Source organism: Belonocnema kinseyi, chromosome 9, assembly GCF_010883055.1.
Source record: "Belonocnema kinseyi isolate 2016_QV_RU_SX_M_011 chromosome 9, B_treatae_v1, whole genome shotgun sequence".
In the NCBI taxonomy this organism is placed as follows: Eukaryota; Metazoa; Arthropoda; class Insecta; order Hymenoptera; family Cynipidae; genus Belonocnema; species Belonocnema kinseyi.
In genome coordinates, this window is record NC_046665.1 from 96,837,338 (window position 1) to 96,860,015 (window position 22,678).

Here is a 22,678-nt window from a genome sequence, read left to right on the forward strand (position 1 = left end):
GTGGAAAAATGGTTAGCTTTAGAGTTTGAATTTTTCAATTAAATTGGCCGTGAAAAATGTTTGTGAATCAAGAAATGACCCGGATTTTTTTTCTTGGATTAAAAGTACCACCCAGAATTTGAATTTGATTTATTTTGCAGACAAAACTTATCAACATGATCCACAATATGGGAGGCAGTATTCGAAAGGAAATGGGGGCGAAAGTGACGCACCTCATAGCGAATTGCTGTGGTGGTGAAAAATATAGGTACGCCGTCACATTTAGGGTTCCCATAATGTCCATGAATTGGGTGACAGCACTTTGGGACATGAGGGAAGATGTTACCTGTTATGGTATCAACGAAGAGTTGGTAAGTTCAAATCCCACAATATTTGGACCGGGAAAACCGGGAAATAACAGTGAATTTATTCTTTGATCGGGAATTTTACAAGATTTTTAGAATACAAATTTTGTCCAACTTCGATTTTAACCGTTTTTTAAATAATTTTTAAAATTGTGATTTTTATAAATTATTATACCATTCAATTTAGAATGCTTAATTCGAAAATCTTCCACTTTGAAAATTTTCCATTTTAGATTTTTAATTTTTAAGTATATATTTTAATTTAAAGAATTTTAAAATGCAGTTTTAAAGGCTTAAAAATTAGAAGTTTTTAAAATCGAAGATTTTTTTATATTAAACAGGGAAACCGGGAATTTTACGAATTTTCAGAAGAAAAATCTACCCATGTTCGATTTTAATAGTTTTTAAAATAATTAAAGTACACTTTTGAGGATTTAAACAATTAAAAATTAAGAGCATTTGAAATTGAAAATTTTTGATAAAAAACTGTTTTATTTTATCAACTGTAAATATAAATAAGTAAATTATTTTAAAAATGGATCTGTACTCTAGGTATAGAAATTTAAACAATAATTGATTTGACCAAACAATTCTAGATCAATTCAAAAGTCTTGATAAGAATTTAAATTAATATATCATATTTTTTCTATTAATTTTTTCAGCTATTAAAAAATGTAAACGTGTGCTTTACTATTTTCAACTTAAAAATAAATTCATAATAATATAGTCATAATTAAAGGTTTTTATTGAATATAAAATATTTTGTGTCGAAATTATTTAATAAGTATTAAATATTTAGCAATATTTCACTGTTCATTTAGGTCGAGTAAATTGAAACAAAATATTTAAAAGAAAATAATTTGAAAATGAATTTTTTTACATAGAAAGCTTTTAATCTTTTAGATTTTCGAAGAACTTTTAGTCTATTAGCGTTACAATTTTTATTGTTCTATTTAAAAAGTGTTTAATTTATAAGTGAAATTGTTAAATTTTTTAGAAAAAATTTGAGTAATTTTAAGAGATATGTAGAAGTTTTGAAAAAATTTAAAATTAATTAAAAACTTGAAAATTACTTCAAGTAATTTAAACGAAGTGTGTCAACATTTTTTTCATAACTTCTAAATATATTTTTAAATTAATCGAAATTTTCCTACAATTTTTGAAAATCCTGCAAATCATAAAAAAAGTCCTTAAAATCTTCCATAATTTTTCAGAGTGAAAAATTATTTTCAATTTTCCTAAGAATCTTAAGAAAATTTCTATTCTCTTGTAGTCTTTCACAATTCTTAACAAAATTCTACATTTTTTGTTTGAAATCTGCAAAAATCGAAATTTTGCTTTAAATTCGGCTGTAAGTATTTCAAATTATTTCAAGTTCTAAATTTAATTATAATCTTTTTAACACTTCTGAATATCTCTTAAAGTTGCCCTAATTTTCTTACAAATAATAAGTGTTCTATTTTATTTATAAATTCAAATTTTAAGATTGTTCTAAAAGTCATGGAAAAAATTCAATTCATTTTTTAATTTATTTAAAAGTTCCGAAAAAAAAATAAAAAAATAATTTTGAATTTGGAAAAATTTAAAACCACTTTTAGATTTCTCAAGATTTTGAAATAACATTTTAAAGAAAAAGTATTGAATATTTAGCAATATTTCACTGTTCATTTAGGAAGAGTAAATTGAAACAAAATATTTAAAAGAATACAATTTGAAAATGAATTATTTTACATAGAAAGCTTTGAATCTTTAGATTTTCGAAGAACTTTTAATCTTTCAGCGTTACAATTTTAATTGTTCTAATTAAAAAGTGTGTAATTTATAAGTAAAATTGTTAAATTTGGATGCATAATTACAATTGAACACTTATTATTTGTAGAAAAAATTTCAGTAGTTTTAAGAGATATGTAGAAATTTTGAAAAGATCAAAATTAATTTAAAAATTGAAATGATTTCAAGTAATTTAAACGAAGTGTGTTAACATTAAATTAAACTTTCTGTTACAATAATTTGTCAAAGTGAAGAATTATTTTCAATTTTCGTAAGAATCTTAAGAAACTGTTTATTCTTTTGTAGTCTTTTAGAATTCTTAAAAAATTCTAAATTGTTTCAAGTTATAAATTTAATTCGAATCTTTTTAAAACTTCTAAATATCTCTTAATATTAATCTAATATTTTTATAAATAATAAGTGTTCTATTGTTATTTATAAATTCAAATTTAATTTTTTTAATTTGCAGGTTTTTCTAAAAGTTATAGAAAAAATTCAATTCATTTTGTAATATATTTAAAAGTTCTGAATAAATTCAAAAACCACTTCTAGATTTCTCAAGATTTTGAAATAAACTGTTAAAGCTTTTGAAGGATTGCCTAGACTATTGAAAATAAAAATAATTCAACGTTTAATTTAAGAACAGTTAAATTAAAATATTATTTTTCAATTTTTAATGCGTCTAGCTTGAAATTACTTAAAATAATATAATTTTGAAAATTTTTAAAGTTCATTGCTTTATTCTTTAATTTAGACTATTGAAAATGTTAACGTGGATATATATGTTTTTGGAACTTAATCTGAATCTTTAAACTCTATAATTTATAAAATTTCTAAATTTTGCAGTTTATTTGCATGTTACTTCAAACTGTTCAATTTAAAAGAGTACCTTCCAGTTTATATGCGTACATTTTTGAGCATTTGAATACACAATTTTTGAATTGAAAACTTTTAAACTTCAATTTTAAAAGTTTGGAATTCAAGTGTTTAACTTTGAATTCTTTAATTTGTTGTTTATTACTTTATATGGAAAAATGTTTAGAATATAGTTTGATTTTTTAAATTTCATTGGCCGCGAAAAATGTTTGCGAACCGGGATATGACCGAGAATTTTTTTCTTCGATTAAAACAGCCACTCTGTATTTCCTAAATGAAAAATTCAATCAAATTTATATTACAGATCGCTGCATGTAAGCTGAAACCATTTTACGGCGCGAAAGTCTGCTTTTTCGGATTTCCTGAGGAAGAGAAAAAGCACATGTGCGAGGTTCTACAACAACAAGGTGGAGAACCTACAGAAATTGACGATCCAAGCTGTACACATGTTGTAAGTTTTCCTCACAAAAATTCCCTTTTATCGTAATCTTTTCACTCTAGAAATCAGCTTGCACTTTATACACATTAAACAAGAAACAACACATTTTTTAAGCACAGCTTTTTTGTTTTAATACGCTTTTAGTAACACACTTAGTTTCTCGGATTATCAGGTGAACAACTTAGGCAAGAATCAGTGCAGGATAACCGACAGTGCGAACAACACGCTACCATACTTTAAGAATCCGTGCTATTCTCTCGAGGTTCCTCTTCTGAAATCCAAAGCTCAATCTTTTCCCTTTGCTTACTACGATCCCTACACAAATACAATTCCCTCCTTGGAAACATATTCCAGACAGACTGACTCTGAAGATTCAAATCCAAACGATTTACAGAAAGGACTGAACATTTTTCAAAGAGAGGAAAACTTGTCAGAAAATTCGTTGAATTCGGCGACAACTCCGATTAAAAATAACGCCGGCGGTGATCTCTCTGTAATTTCAAGTCCAGATTCCGCGATTTGTATGGATTTCACATCCAGTTCCATAAGTATCTCGGAAAAATCGAGCGTGATATTCAGCTGCCTTCGCGCCAAGATCGAATCCAGCATTGATTTGTCATCGTTATCGAAAATTTCCTGGCACTCGAAAGATTCTGGATATTCTCCGCTCTGTCGAATCTCGTTGAAAAAAATATCCTGCAATCTCTCTCTACGTTTCACTGACGACAAACACTTGATGGAAGTGGACGAGCCGGAAACATGCGAGAGAAGGACAATTGTGAAAACTGAAAATCGAGAGAGAATTGATGATAGGGTTGATTTTTGGAATCTCGGTAAAATTCGATCCAAGACTTTGTTTGCGAGTTCAAGTCAGAAAGCGGTGACACCGCGACGATACGTAAAGTGGAGAAAATCCAAATCTTCGGTGAATATAACCAAGTCTCCGAAATCGAGAAAGGCAAAATTTAAGAAGTTTCACTCGCAGTCAAATTTAAATATACGCCGGAGTCGGTATTTAAGTAAACCGGATTCTTCCAGCTCTGCTCTTGTACTTGTGCCACAAAGTAACAAAAAATTCCCCAAGTCGTTGAAGTTAAGTAATTCATTTTTTGCGAAAATTTGTAATGTTGTTTTGCCTTCTACGTTTAAACAGTATATGCAAGTGAGTCCGATGCACCAGAGTCCGGAGAAAAATGTACAGAGACAGAAATACACTCCCATGCCTAGTCCTTTACCTGTTCCTGCCAAGATCGCAAGGCTGTCGAATTCTGATATCAAATCGACGATTACTCTCACTCCTGATCGAAAGATCGCGTGCCAAAATTCATCTGCTTCTCTTAACCTTCGCTCTGTGAAAGCTGGCCGATCAAGGAAGGAGGACAAATCATTTTTTGTGGTATTTTTTTTTTTTATTACTTTTTTTTCATGTTTTAGATTAAAGAATAGTGTCGAGGAATTTTAAATATGAAGTTTGGAAGACTCAAATGAAGGGAATAGTTTTTTTTTTAATTTTACGAACTTATAGGGTTGCTAGAGCATTTATTGTTTAAAGAAATATATATCATAATTAATACATATATTTTTATAAAAACGTTCTAGATGGAAATAAATATACTTTGATAGAGTTAGGGAATTTTCGAAAAATTAAAGTTGAAGTTAATTTTATTATTATGCTTAAAAATTGTAATGATTTTGATGGAGTTAAATCTCTTTTGGTTGAAGATTAAAACTATTTTGTTGAAAATTTATCTTTTTTTCGGTGAATTCAACTGTTTTTGGTATAAAATTGCAATACTTTTTGGTTGAAATATCAAGTTTTTGGTTGCAAATTCAACTTCTTAATTGGAAGAGGAACTACTTTGTTAAAAAAAATAATTTATTTCGTTGATGATTCATCATTTTATTTGACAAGTCTTTTTTTTCGAAATTTAATTTTTTCAAATTATATTTTCTCGATGAAAAATTTAATTGATTTAAATGAAAATTTAACTCGTGCATGTTTGTTTCAAAATTTGTCTTCTCAAATTGAAAATTCAAAAATTTGGTTTGAAATTCCTGTATTTTATTGAAAATTCCAATTTGTGGGAGAATATTTGAGCTTCTTGGTGACTAATTCCTCTTTTTGATGGGAAATTCCTTCAAAATCTCAAATGTTTTGTTGAAAATGCACACACTTTGTTAAAAATTCGTTTATTTTCGTAGAAAATTTACTTGATTGGTTAAAAATTGATCTTTTTGGTTTAGAATTAGTATTTTATAATTGAAAATTCTTTTTTTTAAATTGAAAATATTTAATTTTTAATTGAAAATGTATCTGTTTTATATGAGAATTCAAATATTTGTTGAACATCTGTCTTTTTTTTTGGGTAGGAGAGATAAAACCTTAACTTTTTGTTTAAAAATTAATTTCTGTGGTTGAAAATTGAACTATTTTGTTGAAAATTCTTTTATTTTTTGTTTGAAAATTTATTTGACTAACTGAAAATTTAAATATTTATTTTTGGTATAAAATTTATCTTTTTAGTTGAAACTGCATGTATTTGATTAAATATTAAACTTTTTTTATTTAAAAACTGATCATTTTACTTCCAAATTCACTTTAACTATTCGATTTTTTGTGGAAAATTTACCTTTCTTGATGAAAAGGTAATATTTTTGGTTTAAAATTAGTATTTTCTTATTAAAAATTAGTTTCTTAAATTGAAAATGTAAACGTTCAATGTTTAGTTGAAATTTTATCTATTTTATGTGAAAATTCAACTATTTCTGGAAAATCCTTTCTTTTTTTTTTGTAGAAGAGTTGAAACTTCAACTTTTTGTTTAAAAATTAATTTCTGTGGTTCAAAATTAAATATTTTGTAAAAAATTTAAAAATTTTGTTAAAAATTCGTTTCTTTTTTGTTCTAAAATTTATTTGACTAACTGAAAATTTAAGTATTTTACTTTTGGTAAAAATTAGCCTTTTTAGTTGAAAAAAATATTTAGTTAAAAATTCGTTTTTTTTTCATGGCAAATTTATCTTTTGGGTTGAAAATTCCACTTAATGGTTCCTTTAAAAATTTAAATGTTTTGTTGAAAATTCACGTACTTTGTTAAAAATTGGTATATTTTGTTAAAAAAAATTCGTCTGATTGGTTGAAAATTGATCTTTTTGGTTTAAAATTAGCATTTTCTTATTTAGAATAATTTTTTTAACTGAAAATGCAAATGTTCAATTTTTTGTCTAAAATTGATCTTTTTTGATAGAAATTTAATCTTCTTGATTGCAAATTATACTATTTAGTTGAAAATTGACTTTTGATTTTATTGAAAATTAAGTTTTTCGCAAAAAATCGGATTATTCTTTTTTTTTTTTAGTTGAAAATTTATCTGTTTTATGTGAAGATTCAACTATTTGTGGAACATCCACTTTTTTTGTTAGGAGAATTGAAACTTCAACTTTTTGGTTTAAAATTAATTTCTGTGGTTAAAAATTTAACTATTTTGTTGAAAAATCGTTTCTTTTTTGTTTGAAAATTTATTTTACTAACTGAAAATTTAAGAATTTTATTTTTGGTAAAAAATTAGTTTGATTATTTTGATTATTTTGAATATTACATTTTTCTTAGTTGAAAATTTATCATTTTATTTAAAACTTTACTTTAACTATTCGATTTTTTGTGGAAAATTTAACTTTTTCCGTAGAACTGTAATCTCTATTCTTTTTTTTAAGAATTCATTTCTTTGGTTGAAGAAAAATATTTAGTTAAAAAATTCCATTATTTGGTCAAAAATTCATATTTTTGGTTGGAAATTCACTACTGTGATTAAAAATTAATTTCTTTGGCTGAAAACTTGTTTTTTGTTCTTTAAAATGACTTTTCTAACTGCAAATTAAGCTATTCTATTTTTGAGTGGTAAATTTGCCTTTTTTAGTTGAAAATTTGTAGATTTGATTGAAATCGTATTTTTTGTGTGTAGAAACTTAATATTTTGGGCCTAAAATTAAATTATTTCTTGTTGCAGTGAAAACTGATTGTTTTAACTGAACTGAGTCATTACTTTTTTATGAAAAAAAAATATTTTGTTGAAACTTAGTTATTTTAATAATAATAAATACTTTTTTTAGTAATTTCAGTAACTTGAAGGGATTTTTAAAGTTAAAAAAAATGGAGAGTCTTCTAAAAAATGCCAAGGAATTTTCAAGAACTTTGAAAAGTTCAAGGGGTTTAAAAAGATTCCAAAGAATTTCAAATTTTGGGGTTATTTAAAAAAATTTCGAAGAATTTTCAATAGATTTCAATAATTTGGAAGGATTTAAATGATTTTCTTTTAAAAAATCGAAAAAAATTTCAAGAACTTTTGAAAGTTTCAAGGGATTTTAAAAAGTTTAAAAGGATTGCAAAAATTTTAAGATATTTGAAAAGATTCCAAGATTTTCTGAATAGATTTTATTAATTTTAAGGGATTCTGAATATTTGTAAAGATTTTAGGATATTTTTAACAATTCCAGCTAATTTTCAAGAGCTTTTTAAAGTTTTAAAAGAATTCAAAGAATTTTAATTATTTTAAGCTATTTTAAAAGATTCCAAGGAACTTTAAATGTATTCAAATGATATTGAAGTATTCCAAAAGCTTTTAACGATTTTTAGGATATTTAAAAAAATGTATAAAGTAATTTTCAAAAACTTAAAACATGTGCAAGTTGTTTCATAACATTACTAAGGATTTTAAATATTTCAGGCATTATAAAAGATTCCAAAGAATTTTGAATAGATTTTAATAATTTGAAAGTACTTTAAGGGCAATAAAAAAATTGAAGATATTTTCAAGAGCTTTAAAAAGTTTCAAGGGATTTAAAAGATTTTAAAGGATTTCAAATATTTTCCTGTATTTTAAAAGACTTTGAAAAATTTTCAATAGATTTCAATAATTTGGAAGGATTCCAAGGTTTTTCCTAAAAAAATCGAAAAATATTTTAAGGACTTTTGAAAGTTTAAAGGGATTTTTAAAAGATTTTAAAGTATTAGAAATATTTCAAGATATTTTAAAAGATTCTAAAGATTTTTTAATATATTTAAATAATTTGAAGGAATTCTGAAGAAAAGTAAAGATTTGTTGATATTTTTAAATCATCCAAGGAATTTTCAAGGGCTTGAAAAAAACTTCAAGGGGTATCAAAAGATTCCAAGGCTTTTTAATATATTTCAATAATTTAAAGGGATTCTGAAGAATTTTCATTATTTGAGGGTACTTTTTTAAAATTCCTCCAAACTAATTTTCAAGAGCTTCAAAATTTTTCAAAGGATTTTAAATATTTTTGGGTATTTAAAAATATTCCGAAGAATTTTCAATAGATTTCAATAATTTGATAGGGTTTGAATGATTATTTAAAAATATTGAAGGAATTTTCAAGAGATTTAAAAAGTTTCAAGTGATTTAAAAAGATTTCAAAGAATTTGTAATGTTTTCGGGTATTTTAAAACATTTTGAAGAATATTCAACACATTTCCATAATTTAGAAGGATTTCCAGGACGTTTTTGAAGAATCAAAGGAATTTAAAAAATGTTTTTTAGAAAATAAAAAAAATTAAGAAGTTTCGAAAGTTTCAAGGGATTTTAAAACATTTGAAAAAATTGCAATTTTTTAAGATATTTGAAAAGATTCCAAAGATTTTTGAATAGATTTCAATAATTCAAAGGGATTCTGAAGAATTGTAAAGATTTTAGTGTATTTTTTAAAATTCCAACTAATTTTAAAGAGCGTTTAAATTAATATTTTATGGTATTTCAAAAGAATCCAAAGAATTTGGAAAGATTTTAGGATATTTTAGGGATTTTTAAGTAGAGTTTAATGATTTGAAGGGGTTCTGAAGAATTGTAATTTAGTTTAGTATTTAAAAAAAAGGCCAATTCAATTTTCACGAGATTTAAACTATTTCAAGGGGTTTCAAAAGATTTGATAGGATTTGAAATATTTTCGGTTATTCAAAAATATTCAGAAACATTTTTAATAGGTTTCAATAATTTGAAAGCTTTCCAAGGGTATTTTTAAAATATCCAAGGGATTTCCAAGAGCTTTAAAATGTTTGAATAGATTACAAAACATTTCGAAGGATTTGAAATAGTTTAGTGTATTTTAAAAGATTACAAAGAATTTAGAATAGATTAAAATAATTTGAAATGATTCTAAAAGACTCGAACTATTTTACAATATTTTTAAACATTCCAGAGAATTATGTAAGGTAAATGTTTCATAGGATTTTAAAATATGTTCGGGTATTTAAAAAGATTCCGAATAATTTTCAATAATTTGAAAGGATTTCAAAGGTATTTTTAAAACTTCTAAGGAATTTTAAGGAAATTAAAAAAATCTCAAGAGATTTCAAAAGGTTTCAAAGGATTCTTAATATTTTCAAGCATTTAAAAATATTCCGAAGGATTTTCAATTTGAAAGTATTTCAAATATTTTAAAAGTATTTTAGAAAAGTATTTTAAAAGCATACCAGGGAATTTCTCTGAGATTTAAAATGTTTTAAAGGAAAGGATTTTACGGCATTTTATGGTAGTTTGGAAGATTCCAAGGAATTTTGAATAGGTTTCAATAATTAAAATTTTTAAGGAATTCCAAAGGATTTTCGAGTATTTTTAAAACATTCAACTCATTTTCAAAATATTTAAATAGTTTAAAGGGATTTAACGAAATTTCCATGTGGTTTTAAAGAATTTACTAGAATTTCGGAAGATTTTAAACTATTTTATAGTATCTATTCATTATTGGGAATGGTTAAATTGCGATTCGCCACCTGGTGACAAAAATCCGAACTAGAAAGAATAGGTATAATTTTAAAGATGCATTTTAATTTGTGCATAAAAGTGCTTTAAATATTTTTGTTGTGGAGTTTAAAGTATTTATTGGATACTAAAAATAAGTCTTTATCGGAAACAAAGGAGTGTAGATGAAATTTACAATTTATCAGGTAAATAAAATATTTTTTCACATAAATATTTTTCTAAACAAACAAAATTATTGTTCTATTTATTGTGATTTTCAAAAGATTATAAACTTAAATGGACTTATTTTCACGCAAAAATGAACTCTAGAGTAAATTTTAATTAATTTATACATGAAATATTGACTATTTAAAAGCTTTTGAAGAATTTTGAATGGCTTCAGAAGTTTAAAAAAACATTTCCTATGAAATTTGAAAAAGGATTTTTATTTTGGAAAGATAATTTTGAGTGATTATTCAAAAAGATTTAGAAAGATTTACAAAATTATCAAAAAGGAATGTGGAATATTTTAAGGAAACATGTTTAATTTAGCATAATTTCAAACATAATAAAAAATTTGAAAAAATAATGTAAACAACATGCAGATGTTTCAAGATTTTCAAATAAAATTTGGAAGCATTTTCAGAATTTTTTAACCATTTAAAATATAAATAATTTAACTTGTAATTTAAGAAGTGTTCAGTTTGTAAAAAAAATGTGATTGTTCAATTTTTAATGTTTCTGGCTTAAAATTGCTTTAAATGATATAAGTTTCAAAATTTTTAAATTCATTGATTGATTCTTCAATTTAGACTTTAGAGCATTGAAAATGTTCAAGTGCATTTATATTTTTAGCATTGAATCTTTGAACTCTACAATTTATAAAAGTTAAAAAATATATTTTGCAGTTTAACTGCATTTAGTTAAAAATTGTTCAGTTTAAAAATGTTAGTAGCTTCTATTTTATTCGTGTCAATTATTGATAATTTGAGTCAGATTTAAATACATAATTATTGAATTAAAAAACTTTTAAGTTTGAAATTCAAGAGTTCCACTTTGAGTGCTTTCATTTGCAGCTCAGTTTTTATTAATTCAAATGGAAAAATTGTTAGCTTTAGAGTTCAATTTTTTAAATTTCATTGACTATGAAAAATGTTTGTTAGCAGGGAAAACCCCGGAAAATTAGCCGGAATTTTTTTCTTGGATTAAAACGTCCACCCTAAATCGTCTATTATTCGTATTCTTCGCATAATCTGGATAAAATTTGTCGATACATACATTAATTAAAGTTTATTTAAACTTAAATTTATTGAAACTTACACGAAATAGTAAAATAATTGTTGTTATTTTTTTTTAAACCTATTTGACAAAAATGTAATTTTTCACTGCATAAGATAGAAATTCTATCTAAAACTATTTGCTTTTTATGTTCAATTGTACCTACTCTTTCTCGTTCAATTTTTCGACACCAGGTGGCGAAATGGTAGACCACCATTCCCAATAAGATTTATTTATTATTTATTTCAATAATTTGAAGGGATTTCGAAGAATTTAAACGATTTTAGAGTATTTAAACAAATTCCATATAATTTTAATAAGTTTAAAAAAATTCGAGGGATTTACAAAAATTTGAAAGAATTGGAATAATTTAAAGGTATTTAAAAATATTTCACGGAGTTTTTACGGACTTTAAAAACTTGCAAGGGATTTCGATAAGTAGTTAAGGATTCGAAAACAATTTCAGGGAATTTTAGAAGATTTCAAGGATTTTTAAATTGATTTTAATAATTTTAAAGGATTTCAATAACTTAAAAATATTTTAGATCATTTTAAAAGACTCCAAGGATTTTTCAAGAGATTAACAAATTATCAGTGGATTTCCAAGGCTTTTAATGATTTTAAGGAATTTGACAAGTTTGCACGTTGTTTAAAGAATTGGAGGCTTACTGAATTCATGGCATTTTTTCCAATTGTTTTTCATTCGCTTGAATTGTTTTTAAAATCATTCGTGAATTTTTACGAATTTCATCGAAAGTTTCTCATATGATTGAAATTCCTCTTTATTAATTGTCAATTTTACCGGAAACAATGGAATTTTTGTATTTCCTGTATTTTTTCAAATTAAATTAAATTCTTTTGAATTTATTGTCAGTTGTTTTGAAGTAATAAAATTTTTAGAATTTTTTTTAGTTTTAAATATTTTGAACATCAAAGTCTTTTTTTTAAGGGTATTATGGATTTTTGTTGCTTCTTGGTATTTAAAATGTCCGTGGAATTATTTTGTATCTGAACGTTTAGTACTTCAATCAGATTTTTAGATTTCTCTGGCAAAAATTTGCGTAAAGCTCGACTTTACACGGAATTAAAATAATAAATTGCGAATTTGATATCTTTTGATTTTTGGTAAATTCAAAGATTTCAGTTTTTATTATACAAATGTTAAGTTTTATAATTGAGACAATTCCTAGATTTTTTGTTTCTTAAGATTTAAATTTGTGTTCTTAAAATGTATGTTGTAAATAGAGACTTTTACGAAATTTTTTTTATATAAAAACTTGAATCTCCATTTATATGAACACATATTTATAATTTTTAATTCCTTGTCAGAAAAGAGACAGAAAGATAAAATATGTATTACTCAATGTGATTCTCCAAATGTCCATTTTCATTTTGAACTTTAAATCTGAATCATTAGAAATATAATTCAAGGTATCGTTTATGTTCGTTGCACTGTTCCTGCCACTAATCCTGTCTAATGTTTATCCTTTTTTTTTTTGTAAAAATAGTTTTTAACATTCTGCATGAATTTCAGCAATGTGATTAATTTCCTCCATTTGTGACTAACCGTATATGAATCAAAGTTAGTAATAGACAGCCCTATGCCACTTTTATGGAGGCCTGTGGAAAATATTTCTCATGAGAATTGACGGTCGCCGTATGGCGGCGCCAGCTATGTAGTGGGCCTATAATTCAAATATTGCAAGGCGAAAGTGTTTAAAACAATGTTTTTCAACAAAAAATAATTTTCTGATAATTCTTATTAATATTTAAATATTTAAATGCACGCAAAGAAAATAGTCTAAATTTTATAATATTTTTTTATTATAATGAATAATTTAATATTTATTTTATTTAATCATTTTAATTCATTTAGAATTTTCAAATATTTTAATCAATAAATTATGTGTTTTAATTAATACAGTATGCTTCCTTTTTATTATTATCATATTTTATTTCAAGTTCAAAAAATGAACCTTGTTGAACATAATTTATAAGTTGGAGGAAAATAAGCTAATGTTAATTATAACTAAAGAACTCGTGGTGCACTTTTGAAAAAAATATTTCGGGTTTTCTTCATTTGACAATAAAAATTTTGATTTTAATGTTTTCTTTGTTCTCTGTAGGTAGAAGTTGCAATTTTTATTTAATTTTAATGCTGTATTGCTTGTTTTAATCCTTAAAAAATTCTCTGCAAATGTTATTGGTATTTTTTTATTTGAAAAATTTTATTAATGAAAATGTATTGTTTACAAAACTAACGATTTTATAATCCCTGAATAAATTTTTTTTAAAACCAGGTTGGTCGCTGGACCGGGTAACCGGGAAAAGCCGAGAAATGACAGTGAATTTTTTTTTTTTGACAGAATTTTACAAATTTGTAGAAGAAAAATCTGCTCACGTTCGATTTAAACAGTTTTTAAATAATTAGTTGAATTTCTGTTTTTCAATCATGCTATTATTTAGCTTACAATGCGTAATTCAAAAAATTTTACTTCACAAATTTTCCATTTAAAATTTTTATTTTTAAGCTTATATTTTTAATTTAAAGAATTTTTAAATGCTTTCTTTAAGACTTGAAGAAATAAAAAATAAAAGCCTTTTGATGTTGAAAATCTTGGATAAAAAACGGTATTATTTAAAAAATAGTTCAATTTTTTAAATTTATCTGTACTTTAAGTAATAAAAAGTGAACTAAAACTGTTTGACCAAACGATTTTAAACCAATTCAAAATTTAAAAATTTTCCGATTTTAACGTTAAAACTATAACGGTTCAATTTGAAAGTCTTGGTCATTAAACAATTGTGAACGCGTGACTGTAAGTTTATAAACTATTTTCGAATTAACAATAATTTCATAATAATATATTCTTAATTAAAGGATTTTATTAAATTATAAATATTGTATCAGTTTAAAATATTCAATTTTTAACCCATCCAATTTGAAAGTTTTAATTGAAAAAAAAAGATTAATTATTGAATATTTAGCAATATTTGAATTTTTATTTAAGACAAATAAATTGAAACCAAATATTTAAAAGTAAAGAATCTTTAACTGAATTGTTTGACATAGGAAGTCTGGAATCGTTAAAATTTCGAAAAATGCTAAATTTGCAAGTGAAATTTTTAAATTTTGATGTATAATATTTAGGTGTTTTAAAAAGATTAAAAATTATCATGCAAATTTTAGAAAGTTTTTAAAAAATTTGCTCGAATCTTTTTTTAAAATTTTGTTTAAATCTTTGAAAAACTTCTAAAATATTATCTTGAAATAATTTTTCAAAATAACAAGTTATGTTTAATTCTCCAAGGAATCTTAAGAAAATGTTTTTATTCTTTTGAAGCCTTTCATAATTTTTTAAAGAATCTAATTTTTTTGTTTAAAATCTGCGAAAATCTACATTTTGTTTTATATTAGGCTATCATTTCAAGTGTTTGATTAAGTTTGAATCTTTTCAAAACTTCTACATGTCTCTTAAAATTACTCAAATTTTTCCTACAAAGAATAAAGGTTCAATTGTTATTTATACATCCAAATTGCAAAAAAAATGTCTAAAACTTACAGGATTTTCTGCAAATTGTAGAAAAAATTCAATTCATTTTGACTGATATTTAGCATTTCTGAAAAAATTTCCAAAATAATTTTAAATTGAAAACCAATTTAAAAAAATTTCTAGATTTCTCGAGATTTTGAAATAAAATTTTGAAGCTTTCCAAGGATGTTTAAACTATTTAAAAAGAAAATAATTGATATTATAATTTAAGAAGTGTTCTGTTATGTTTTTTTAAATTGTGCAATATTTGATGTTTCTTGCTTAAAATTCTTCAAAATTATATAATTTTGAAAATTTTTAAATTCATCAATTGATTTTTTAATTTAGAGCATTGAAAATGATAACGTGGATTTTTTAAATTGCATTGACTGTGAAAAATCATTGCGAACCAATAAAAAACCGGGAATTTATTTCGTCGATTAAAACGGCCACCCTGATAATTTAACTTTTAATTTAGGATGCGTTTCCAGCTTAAAATTGATTAAAATTAGTGTAAAAAAATTTGCGAGCCGAGAAGTGACTGGGAATTTTTGTATATGATTAAAATGGCCACTCTGAAAAAACGTACCAATGAGATTTACAGAGAATCTTTTGAGAAATAGAAAAGGCCCTACATCATTAGGATTAAATAATAATTGCAATTTTTTTACGAAAAATAAGAGAAAAGCATTAAACGCTAAAAAATTTTGTTAATAAACAATGGAATTAGAGAAATATTTATTTTAAAACTTCACCTTCAGTTCTTTTCCAAAAATTGTTATAATTAACCATAAAATATTTTTCTCGATTTTATAAATCATTTTTACGTTTATTTTTTAGCTTGAAATAAGCTTAGTTCATGTTTAATTTGAAAACAAATATAATGCAAATTTCTCTTTCGTCTTAAATCTTAAGCTAAAATCGATGAAAATAGTTATACCAAAAAACAAATTTCTAACTGGATCTATTAAAATTAATTAAATTTGTGTACAATGTATAATTTTATTTCATTTTTTTAAATTTAAAAATTCTTTAAAACTAGAATTTTTTTAATTCTGCCAAATAAAAAAATATCCTCAAACCTCCAAACCAATTAAATTTTCATAACAATCTAGAGAAAATTGTTTTATTTTCGTCAAACCTTTTCAAATTCATAAAAACCTGATTTTTTTACAAAATTGTAAAAAATGTACATTTTTCTTAAAATTGTTGTCTATTTCTAATGAACAATTTTTCTGGAATCTTTTTAAGACTTTTAAACCTTATGATTTTTTTTTAATCTTTTGAATTCGTCTTAATATATTTTTTAAACAAAAAATTTGCCTTAAAATTATTCAGATTCTTTTTTTTTTAATTTTTTGTTTTAATTCAGCTTCTTTTTTCAAAATCTTCACCAATCTACATTAAAAAAAAACATGAAAAAGTTTTTAAAAAAAGTTTTAAATTAACTTTGAATTGTTTGAATACTTTTAAAAATTTAGTAAACATAATAAAATTTTTTGTAATTACAAATAAAAAAAAATTTAATCCGAAAAATGGTTTTAAAATCTTTCAGATTCTTTTACGACATATTTGAAATCTTCAAAACTTAAAATTAACCTTTTAAAATAAAATCTGAATAATTTTGAATTTTCTCAAAATCTTATTGTCCGTGTGGTAGGAAAATTAAAAATTAAAAAATTTAATAATAGAAAAGGAAAGATAGAACATTATAAAATTTTAAAAAGTTTCTATCAAATTATAAAAATGTACAAAATTTCACCCTCAAAAAGCTTTATTCTATTGCATTACAGTAATCGAAACCTGTATCAATTATATTTTCAGTAAATTATTTAAAAAACATAATTTAATCATTTTAAATGAAAATGAACATTTATTGGTCCTTTTTTTCTGTAGATTCGATTAGAATAACTATGATAAATAATTCAAAATCTAAATGTCCTGATGGGCGAGAATAAATTAGGATTTATTTTTTAGAATAAGCATCTTTAATTTAAGAAACAGCATAAATCTTAAGCTAAATTTCGTGAAAATAGTTATGCGAAAAAGCAAATTTTTTAATTAATTAAATTTCTTCAGAACGTATAATTTTAGTTCATTTTTTTAAACATCAAAATTTGAACATATATTAAGATATAATTTTTGTATAATCTAAAATATAAAGACGTTGACGTTTGTAACGAGTATAGCGACAACAGCGCCACTAAGTGGAAACTGTTGGGTAGCAATTTGAGTTTAGGATTTAATTTTAATATCAGAGAAAAAAAATGTTAACCAACGATTAATCATTTTTCTCATTAATATTATTTTTGTTGTCACTTTTTTTCTCATTAATAATGTTTTTGTTGTACTCGTCCTAGTGAATCGTCCACTAGAAAATCTTATTTCTAACTTAGAAGTATTAAAATATCGTTTTTTTATTTATTGTATTATTCTTAGGTAGTGGACGAGTCCAATGTAAACGCATTACCTGATCTGGCATCAGTAAGGGCTCACATAGTAAAAGCCGAGTGGTTTTGGACGTCTGTGCAAAATGAAGGTGCAGCTGATGAAAAGGAGTACCTCTTCGAAGATGTAAGCCACTTTCTATTAATTTTCTAATATAAGTAAGGGAAATTCAATAAATTACGTAGCACATATTTTGAAAATTTATTACAACTGTACAATTTTTATTCCATAAAATAGAATGAATATCAAATTTACATTTTTTTAAATGAATAATTTTTTATTTGTAACTCTTAAAAATTGATTTATTTTTAAAAAGGATTCAAAGTTGCATCACATTTCTAGTATATAAAGTAAATATTGAAGAATTTTTAATTAGAAATCTTAAAAATTAAGTATTTTCCATTGTAAATCTTCAAAATTGAACTGCATGTTAAAAAAAATCAAAACTGCGTCATTTTAAACTATGTATACACATTTGAAATAAATGAATTTTCAGTTCTAAATCTAAAATATTAAAGAATTTGTTATTGTAACTCTTCAAAATTGCGGAACTTTGAATTGTAAATATTTGAAATAGAATTTTTTTATTTTGAAAATTTACAATGAAAAATCCTGCAATTCTGATGATTTAATTTTTAAGTTTCTTCAATTTGGAAGATATAGAATGAAAAAATCTCTATTTTTAATCTTCAAAATTATAAAAATTTCAGAATACATCTTTAAATTGGAAGAAATTAGAATTTTAAATCGTAAAACTTGAAAGATTTTTCATTTTGAATCTTCATAATTGAACTAGATATCTAAAAACATTTTAATTATTTCATTTCAAACTATAAACATTCCAAATTAATGAACCTTCAATTGTAAATTATATTATATATATTATATAATTTCAGAATTATAGAACTTTGAATTGCAAATCTTCAAAATTCAAAATTGCAGGATTTTTAATTTTGATCATTTAAAATTTTAAATTCTGCAAATCACATGATTTACATTTAAAATTTTCTCAGTTTGGAAGATTTAAAATTGAGAAACCTCGACTATTAATCTTAAAAATTATCCAAATTTTAGTATTTGAATTTATACATCTTTGTAATTAAAGATTATTTAATTGCGAATCTTCAACATTAAACTATTTTAAGAAAACTTTTCAAATTACGTATCTTTTAAATATATATTTTGAAAATTGAATAATTTTGAAGTATATATTTTCAAAATGGTAGAACTTTGAATTGTAAATATTTAAAATTGAAGATTTTTTAAATTTGAAAATTTACAAATAAAAATTCTACAATTCAGATGATTTAGATTTCAAATTTCCTCAATTTGGAAGATTTCTTCGAATTGAAAAATCTTAACTTTTATTTTTTTAAATTATCCGAATTTCAGATTTATACATGTTTAGAATTGAATAATTTTTCATGTCAAATCTGACCTTTTAAATATCAATCTTGAAAATTGAATAATTTTGAATTATATATTTTCAAAAGTATAGAAATTTGAATTGCAAATCTTCAAAATTGCAGAATTTTTAATTTTCATAATTTGCAATTAAAAATTCTACAATTCAGATGAATTATATTTTTAATTTCCTCAATTTAGAAGATTTCTTCGAATTGGAAATTTTCAACTTTTATTTTTCAAAATTATCCAAATTTCAGAATTTCGATATATATGCATCTTTATAATTGAATAATTTTTCATGGCAAATCTTAAAACTTGAAAAATTGTTCACTGTGAAAGTACAAAATTGAACTAAATATTAGAAAAAAATGGTTAATTAGTTCATTTAAAACTATAAACATTTCAAATTAATGAATCTTCAATTGTGAATATTTAAAATTGAAGAATGTTTAATTGAAAATCTTCAACATTGAACTATTTCAAGAACAAGTTCGAAATTACATACCTTTAAAATCTATCTTAAAAATCGAATAATTTTGAATTATATGTTTTAAAATTACAAATTTCAGTTTAATTACAAAAAAAAAGTTTTTGTGGATATTTTTCTACAGAATGTTGGAAAAAAAATTAAAATACTGATCTAATTATACCGAAATTGAAGTCTTGACAACGACATTAAAATATTTTATTGTAATTATTGAACTGTAACTTTATACTATAATTTTGGTTACGTTATTTAATTTTAGTTACGTATTTTATAGATGACTCCTAATTAGGTACATTTTCTGCTGAAATCAAATGTTCTAACAGGGTGTCGTTCATGCCTGGAAAACCCGGAATTTTCAGGAAACTTTTAAACACCTAAAAAAACCTGAAAATCTAAGGGATCTTTTTTTAAGCAAGAGAATTTTTCCAAGAACGTGCTTCAGTTTTTTTTTAATTTACAATATTAAATTAAATAAGACTGATTTTTCATTTTCAAAAGTTAAAGATTCATCATTTTAATTGGAAAATCACCTCCTTGGTTAAACAGGGTGGCCGCTGGACCAATAGTTTTTAAATAATTAGTTGAATTTTTATGTTTTTCAATTATGCTATTATTTAGATTAAAATGCGTAATTCAAAAAAATTTTACTTTGCAAATTTTCCATTACAAATTTTTATTTTTAAGCTTAAATTTTTAATTTAAAGAATTTTAAAATGTTTTCTTAAAGACTTGAACAAATAAAAAATAAAAGCCTTTAATGTTGAAAATTTTGGATAAAAAACATTTTTATTTAATAAATAAATTTTTTAAGTTTATCTGTACTTTAACTAATAAAAAGTGAACAAAAATGATTTGACAAAACGATTTTAAATCAGTTCAAAATTTAAGAATTTTCAGATTTTAACGTTAAAACTTAAACGGTTTAAAAAGATAAAAAATTATCATGCAAATTTTAGAACGTTTTTTTAAAATCTACTAGAATCTTTTCTGAAAATTTTGTTTAAATCATTGAAAAACTTTTTAAATATTCTCTTAAAATAATTTTTCAAAATTAAAAATTATTTTTAATTTTCTTATGAATCTTTAGAAAATGTTTTTTTTTTGTTTTGAAGCCTTTCACAATTCTTGAAAAGAATCTATAATTGTTTTGTTTAAAATCTGCGAAAATCGACATTTTGTTTTATATCAGGCTATCATTTCAAGTTTTACATTAAATTTGAATCTTTTCAAAATTTCTACATATCTCTTAAACATATTAAAATTTCGCCTACAAGTAATAAATGTTAAATTGTTATTTATACATCCAAATTGTAAAGACATTTTCTAAAATTTGCAGGATTTTCTGAAAATTGTAGAAAAAATTCAATTAATTTTGACAGATATTTCGCAGTTCTGAAAAAATTACCAAAATAATTTTAAATTATTCTAGATTCTAGAATAATTCTATTCTATTCTATATTCTAGATTTCTCAAGATTTTAAAATAAAATGTTGAAGCTTTCCAATGATGTTTAAACTATTCAAAAAGAAAATAATTGAATTTCTAATTTAAGAAGTGTTCAGTTAAAAATTTTGCAATTTTTCAATATTTGATGTTTTGAGCTTAAAATTATTTAAAATTGTATAATTTTGAAAATGATAACGTGAATTCATATTTTTTATATTGATAAGTGTTAGTACCTTTAATTTTGTACGCGTAAATTATTGAGCATTTGAATACAAAAGTTTTTTATTAAAAACTTTTAAATTTCAATTTTAAAAGTTAAAAATTAAACAGTTCTACTTTGAGTGCTTTCATTTGCAACTCAATTTTTATTACCTCAAGTGGAAAATTTTGTAGCTTTAGTGTTCAATTTTTTTTAATTTCATGGACCGTAAAAAATGTTTGCGAACCGGCAAACGACCGCCAGTTTAAAAAAAAACGAGCCAGTTTGTTGTAAATTTACTTTTTAAACTAAAAATGTAACTATTCCAATTGCAACTTGAGCTTTTTTGTGGGATTAAAAAAGAAAAGAAAATTTAATGAAAATTTAACCATTCAATTTTTTGTTGGAAAATTATTTTTTTTCAGTAGAAAATTCAACTTTTTTGGTAAAAATTAATCTTCTTGGTAGAAAATTAATATTCTCGTTGAAAATTCGACTATTCCAGTTGAAGATTGATAATTTTAGCTCAAAAATCATTTTTTCTGTTTAAAATTCTACTATTCCAATTGAATATTTAGCAGTTGAAACTTACAATATATTTTAATACATTTTTTTAAACTGAAAATTGAACAATTTCGTTTTTGGTGGAAGATTGATGTTTTTTAGTTTAAAATCCAACTATTTCATTGAAAATTTGTCTTTTTTTAGTTGAAAATTGAAGTATTTCAGTGAAATATTCATCATGTCAGTTAAAAATCATTAAATACGATTGGGAAAAAATTTTTTGGTTGAAAGTAAAACTAAATTTTCTTTTAAGAAAAATCTGTGTTTTTTGTGTATGAAAGATTAATTTCTTTAACTGAAAATTTAACTATTCCATTTTTGGTTGAAAACTGATCTTGTTAAGTTTAGAATTCAGCTATTTATTTAAAAATTCAACTATTCGGTTAAAAATTCTTCTATTTTTTAAATTTTCACTTGAAAAGTTATTGAAATTCATGGATACCAATTCAAGTAATGATTATTATGTTTCTAGTATCATTAATTTATCTCAATAATGGGATGTGCTAATATATTTAAGATTATCTTCAAATATTTGTCAAAGCTTTCTAAATTAAGCATATTAAAAAAAAATCCCTAGAAATGGAGAAAAATACATTATTTATAATAAAATCGCGCAAATTCTATAAATATTCCAGGTCGATTGTTTGAAAAAAATGCGAATTATTTGAATGGCTTCGTGCAATAAAAAATTGTACCTAGAAAAACTTGAGATGTCTAGAAAAAAAGGTGGAATTGTCAGGGAATTTTTTTCCAGGATTTGAGTAGAAAGTGCTAAAAATCAATGATCTTTTTAGTATTTGGAGTCTGTTCTGTCCCCTTCTGTTTCCGCCCGAAGGGACAGTCAACAGGCAGCGACACCCACAACAGCATCGACGAGAAGAAAACGCAAAAGACTCGCCGAAACAATTTCTAGTCTCGTGCAAAATGGCACGGATTCACCAACTGTTTACAAAAGAAGATCCAGCATCAGTGACGCGGGCCATTTAAGTGTTAGTGGAAGTTTTTTAGACTGCACTGCTAGTCCCGACAAACAATTGCTTGATGGTAAATACATTTTTTTAAATTTCTAATTACATTTTTACAAAAAATTGTATTTTTTTCACTTTATATATTGTCTCTTTCATTTTTTTTTTT

General features: G+C 23.8%; 1 protein-coding gene across 5 annotated transcripts in view; it reads left to right on the forward strand.

Annotated features, from left to right (window-relative positions):
* Nucleotides 1-22,678, forward strand: part of LOC117179356 (protein ECT2) — a 93,222-nt gene that overhangs the window by 22,486 nt on the left and 48,058 nt on the right. For 4 of the 5 annotated variants that reach the window (XM_033371052.1, XM_033371053.1, XM_033371054.1 and 1 more), the window contains exons 4-8: nt 141-350; nt 3,295-3,441; nt 3,602-4,825; nt 17,433-17,567; nt 22,339-22,588. In XM_033371052.1, coding sequence (XP_033226943.1) covers nt 141-350; nt 3,295-3,441; nt 3,602-4,825; nt 17,433-17,567; nt 22,339-22,588 — 1,966 coding nt within the window. The remainder of the gene's footprint in view (nt 1-140; nt 351-3,294; nt 3,442-3,601; nt 4,826-17,432; nt 17,568-22,338; nt 22,589-22,678) is intronic. The other variant, XM_033371056.1, reaches the window with a different exon arrangement.